The sequence below is a fragment of the Zingiber officinale genome, chromosome 2A, assembly GCF_018446385.1.
Source record: "Zingiber officinale cultivar Zhangliang chromosome 2A, Zo_v1.1, whole genome shotgun sequence".
Classification (NCBI taxonomy): domain Eukaryota; kingdom Viridiplantae; phylum Streptophyta; class Magnoliopsida; order Zingiberales; family Zingiberaceae; genus Zingiber; species Zingiber officinale.
Window position 1 is genome coordinate 93293943 of NC_055988.1, and position 5687 is coordinate 93299629.

At 37.2% G+C, this 5687-nt stretch overlaps 1 protein-coding gene across 2 annotated transcripts; it reads left to right on the forward strand.

Moving 5' to 3' along the window:
- Positions 1-1176: 1176 nt before the first annotated feature.
- On the forward strand, positions 1177-4780 carry LOC122041550 (protein TIFY 6b-like). 2 transcript variants are annotated; one of them, XM_042601272.1, is made up of 8 exons: positions 1177-1445; positions 2834-3024; positions 3125-3393; positions 3496-3586; positions 3673-3868; positions 3959-4033; positions 4210-4267; positions 4421-4780. In XM_042601272.1, exons 1-8 carry the CDS (start codon positions 1373-1375, stop codon positions 4548-4550), a joined length of 1083 nt encoding a protein of 360 aa, XP_042457206.1. In that variant the 5' UTR covers positions 1177-1372; the 3' UTR covers positions 4551-4780. The 2 variants fall into 2 exon arrangements, with proteins under 2 accessions (XP_042457206.1, XP_042457205.1); XM_042601271.1 differs by having other exon boundaries at positions 1180-1445; positions 3673-4033.
- Positions 4781-5687: the final 907 nt, after the last annotated feature.

Consider the following 5687-nt stretch of genomic DNA (forward strand, 5'->3'; position numbering starts at 1 on the left):
TCACTAATTCACGTCATACATGATAACTTTTCAATTGTGTTCAAAGACGCAACACCACAATGGCCTATCAGCATAACTATCCTCAGTTTACAAACATATTCTGTTCCCTCCGTTTGTTGGTGTGGTAGACTTACCAAACAAGTATAGCACTAAAACAAATTGTGCGGTTTTACTATTTATATTACAGCTATGCTGTGAAAATGGAACGAACAATGTGAGGATGGGAGTTCAAAAGCTTGTAATGATCCCAAACGACAATGACAAGTCAAAGAAACTTAAAATTCAATCAAATGTTTCCTATTGACAAGCTCCCTCCTTGGTTTGACTGCATTACTCTAGAACTCAGCTGCAAGTGCTAAAGTTAACTCCCAAAGTAGCAACCAAAAAAAAGAACGAAACTGATGCTCATAACGGATAACCAAAATAGTAGGATACACTGACTTTAAAAAAAAAAAAGCTTTTTTTCTTCTAGTATCTTTCTTCAACTCTTTTCTCTGATCGTTTCATTGTAAATCAACACTATCAAATAGCTACCAAAAATGACAAATGCATAAAGCCAATGGATCAGGGTGATAAAATCATAAACCTCTTCGCTAACTTAAGTAGGGCAAGCATTTCAAAAAAGACGAAGGGAAACAAGTTTAGAGTTGGAAAAAACCTAATTTCTTCCATTACTTCAATCAAAAATGCCACTAAAAACCATCTGTTTCATGCAAAAAGAGGGAGTCGAGGGAGAAACCTTCGAGCTGACGCCTCTTCGGATCGCTCCAAGGCAGCATCAAAACCTTTTCTCGCTTTTTTCCCATCTCTTCCGTCAACAGAAATCGAAGCCCAAAGACGAGCGAACTAAATAGGGCAGGTCGCCAGGTCCCCAGATTCGGGGCCTAACAAAGGAAGCCCAAATAAAGCCATGACTACAAATATTAGAAGATATTTTTAAAGTAACGAAAGTACACTACGAAATTTTACATCTTCTCTTCCTAAACTATAACGGTACTCGGTACTCCATTGCAATAAGTTGAGGATTAAAGTGTAATTTAGAAAACAATCTAGTGCCGCATGGAATTTTCTAATCGGACCGGCTGGCAGACTGGCGCCTAAACTGAAGCCGATTGATCGGCTCAAGCCGACCGACGCCGATAATCCTTGGGAGCAGGTGTCGTCATTTCGCGTCGATACCGGCTTTGTTCGTTCCTTTGCGCGCACGCGGGCTTCAACCGGCGTCATCCGGTAACCAAGAAATAGAAAAGAAAAAGAAAGGAAATTGTCAGTTTCGAAGCTTTTCGTAGGATTCGGTAGCGTCGCGAGGAGGAGAGGTTGAGATAAGGAAAGGTTTGCGTCGACTAGGTTTATTTTGCAACCCGATCCAGCGATGGAGAGGGATTTCATCGGAATCCTCGGGCGAAACTCCGGCGATGACGCGACCGCGAGCCGCCATGAAGCAGGTGCGTGAATTTCTCCTTATTATAAGCGTTTCTGTTGGATCTATGAGCTTACGGCTGGATTTCTTCTTCATATGTTTCCTCTTTCCGTTTGTTTCTGAAGCTGGCGTTTTGGTTTTTCCAGAGAGATGATTTTGTAATACCGTGTGGTGAAATGATTAAGGTGTTTTAATGTTCTACAAATGCATTAGCTAGGGATGTGCTTTCTTTATGGTGGTTTAGCCTCTTGTTTACCAGAGAATTACGAGCTATTGCACTGATTTTTCTAGTTAAGTTTGCTGAAATTTATTTTTAGGCATGTAGTTTTTTTTTATTTTCTTAAAGATTTGACTGCCCTATCAAAATTGTCGTGTTACACTAAGAATTTAACAAATATAGTAGTGTTATACATGATTGTGGAGGTTGGGGTTCTAGGTTTGCTAAAGATGTGATTTTGTAATGTTTGATGAAACGATATAAGTTATTCTTCATGCTCGGCAAATGTATTGGCTAACGATGTGACTACTGATGGGAAATAGTCCTAGTTTTTGGACTTTGGAGTGGGTTATGGAAATATTAGTCTCTTGGTTACAAGTTAAATACGACAAGATTTTTTAGTTATTTCTCCAGTTAAGTTTGGTGGATTATATTATTGTGGATGTAGTTTCTTTCCATTTTCTGAAAGATTTGATTGCCCTGTCAAAATAATTGCCTTATACTAAGAATCTACCAAATATAATCTTGTTGTACGTGATTTTGGAGGCTGGCGTCCTAGGTTTGCTAAAGACATGATTTTGTGATACTTCATGGAATGATTAAGGTATTTTCATTTTCAGCAAAGGTATTTACCTAGAATAATTATGGGAGTAGTCCTGATTGATTGGAGTTGATTATCTATATATTAGGTTACCTTTATTGGTGGATTAGCATCTTGTTAATGGGATGGTTATGGAAAATTTTCATACTATAGTGATATTTTTTCTAGTTATGTTTGCATGTTTTTATTTTTTATGGATGTAGTTTGTTCCCATTTTCTCAAAGATAGATCACCCTGTTTTCTATTAAAGTTGTGTATTATCTTGAGACTTGAGAGTTCAAAAAGCAACGATGAGAATTTTTTATCTTAGTTCTTATGAATTTTTTTGCATGCTAATTATGATCTCTTGGTACTCTAGTTTCTATTGCTATCAATTTGTTTCTGATTATCTATTTTAAATTGAAAGGATCATTGTTGAAAAAGAGAGCATTTGGCTAGATAATCCACATATGTTTCTCTCATTTTTGTTTTATGGCGACTTGTCCTCATCATTTGTGTTAACCTTTAACAAATGATCGAGTATTACAGGATTTATGATCAGTGATTTTGATTATGTCGTATAATTGCCTTGTGTATTTTGATTTTGGAGCTTCAGCTGTCCCATCTGTGAAGTGGCCTTTCTCAAGCATGGTCTCTTCCACACCACAGTACATTCTTCCCAAGACTCCACAAGAAGAAAAGCCTAGAAAACATGTTTTTAATAACCACTCATCTTTAAGATTGAATCATATTTCCATGGATGGCCTTGATGTCAACCTGAAAACTCCTCATGGTTTAGCAGCTCAGGTGTGCCATGATTTACATACTAGTTTTATATATCATGATTCATGAATCACTCTAATTATATCTATCCAAAGTGACAAAATTTGATGCCATGCTTTTGCAGAAATGTGTGGATCTTGATAAACAAAGCTTCAGTCAATATCCTCGGTGTACATATCAGCCTTTTACCTCTGATTCTTTTGCTAGTTCACTCCCCCATCTGGATGAAATCCGAATGATCTCCACCTTCTCAGACCATGGTCTTCCTGGTACTGGCAGCAGTCCTTTCTCCAATATTCAACATGCACATAATGTAACAGTTGCCTCTCCAAAGCAACGATTTCTTGATGATCAAATTGGGCACTGTAACTTTGTAGGTGAACCTAGCAGCTTGTAAGACATGTTCAGGTTTTTGGTACAAGTTCTCTACCGTTCTTTTCAGCATTAGCTTTTCATATTTTGGTGACATTATGGTATGCTTGATTTGTTCATTAGGAATATTTTCTGGCCCATTAACATGACCGGTCAGCTAACTATCTTTCATGATGGATATGTTAATGTGTATGATGATGTTTCATCAGACAAGGTTAATATTTATGTTCTTTGGAATTTGTGTGAAGTAAGAGATGGCATGGTTATGAATCTATATCGTTGTGTCTTTTGGACTTTCAGGTACAGGAGATTCTTTCTTTAGCAAGCCAGGGATCTAATATGACTCCAAATGTTATGAATCAAACAACCCATGCACCCGGACCAGCCACATTAGTGGCTCCAATCAGAATGACAGGATCAATTGATTCAAGGACAAAGAGGCAGGAGGGCATAATCCCTATGTCGATGCTTCCGAACTTAGGTGTTTTGCCATCAGGTACATCACATTCAGCGGCTAGCTCTAGAGGTGGCTTGAGAATGAATAATGATGCAGCAGATTCTAAAGGTGCTGTCCAATTGGTTCCAGCAAGCCAACAAGAGGCCTTCAAAACTTTATCTGCTGCTTTTAGCTCAGAAACTGCAGGAACTACCCTGCCAAAAGGTAATCTGGTTCATCAGTTCATGATTCCCATCACTATTCTGAGTATACTTATTTATTACATGACAAATGTTATCAGCAGAGACCAATATTGGCATTGCGATTATTCTTTTCCTATGTTGTAAAACTAACTATTAGCTTGCAGTTTTAATAATATAATGCTGGTTGTTTATTTGCAGCTGTTCCTCAAGCTCGGAAGGCATCACTAGCTCGATTCTTAGAAAAGCGCAAGGAGAGGTTGGTTTTTTTGTGTTAAGTTCAATTCTTTATTATTTCAAGCACTAGTTATCATCTTCCTCTTTGCTACTTGGACTTTTCTGGACTTTGTAGACTTACAAATTAGAACTTGTAGAGTTCTTGTCTACCTAAAATTCTTCTGCTTATGTTTAGGTTGACCAGTGCCATCCCCTACTCTTGCTCCAAAATGAACCGCGAGAATGGTAGCGGCTTAGAAAGTAGCAATATGTCAAGCATATCTTCATCAAGTGAAATCAATAATTCTTACAACCAGAAGGACTAGTGGCTTATGACAAATCCAAAGTCCATCATCAAGAATGGGGAGTCTCAAGTATCAAGTAACATACGTTTATGTATATGAAAGTGCCAACTTGGTACCAAGTTGGTAAAGATCAAAACTGCTGGCTTTAAATAAATCAGTTTATGCATTTGAATGTCCGGAAAATGTGTGAATGATTCTATTGATCATCATAATATAATAAATTCCCACGTGACAGATGTTATTGTAGTGTATTTTTGGAGCATGTAATCAAGAATTGTTCAGGATTAACTTCTGATCATTTGTCCCTAATCCAGAGGAAAAGGACTGGGCACCTGTTGTGCAGGCTTTTGTTTACGGATGGCAACTTTTGCAGGTAAGTAATAGTTATCATCATCTTAAGGTTTATCTTTTTTGAATCAAACGTGCAGAATGCTTCAATTTTAGTTCAAGTGGTGGTAAATACAAAATCTAGAAATCTTGATTTGGACTTTGGAGCATGATTTGAGCAGGTCACATATGTGCGGCTTCTAATCGTAGATGCTGTTATGTTGGAGAGTGGAGACTGATTCGGAGGAAGACGGACGCTGATTCAGTTTCGGTCATTTTTGGTCATCAAAGGTAATTTGTGCATTGTTATTATTGTTACTAATTATCATCATTATCATTATTCTAGATTCAATAGTTGTAAATCATCTCTGGATCTTATTGACTGTATCTTCTACCTTTGGTTTTATCTGAGATTCAAAAATTATGCTTTGGATTTCTCATGGATACTAAGTTGTTTGTCTATAGAGTAATTGAATTCTTCTCCTGGACTTTGCATCCATAAACGATGACTTGTTTTCTTGTTGTGATGCTATTACTATTGTTATTTGAGGTGAAATGAAAGGGAGAAAAGTATATTCATGTGACACTTGTACCATCTTTATGACTGCAAGGACACGACAAGATGCCAAGAAGAAAACGCTAAATCAAAAAGTTTCGCCCCACATAAATCGAACTACTCTGCAAATCATGTAGACAATACCATCCATAACTTTTTATTTGATTTGATAAGTTTGGAACACTGAAAAGACCTTCTCTAGCTTCATCTCATTGGGTTTATCTAATGGAGTCCAGAGAAAAAAGATCAAAAAAAAATATATATATGAATTAGAT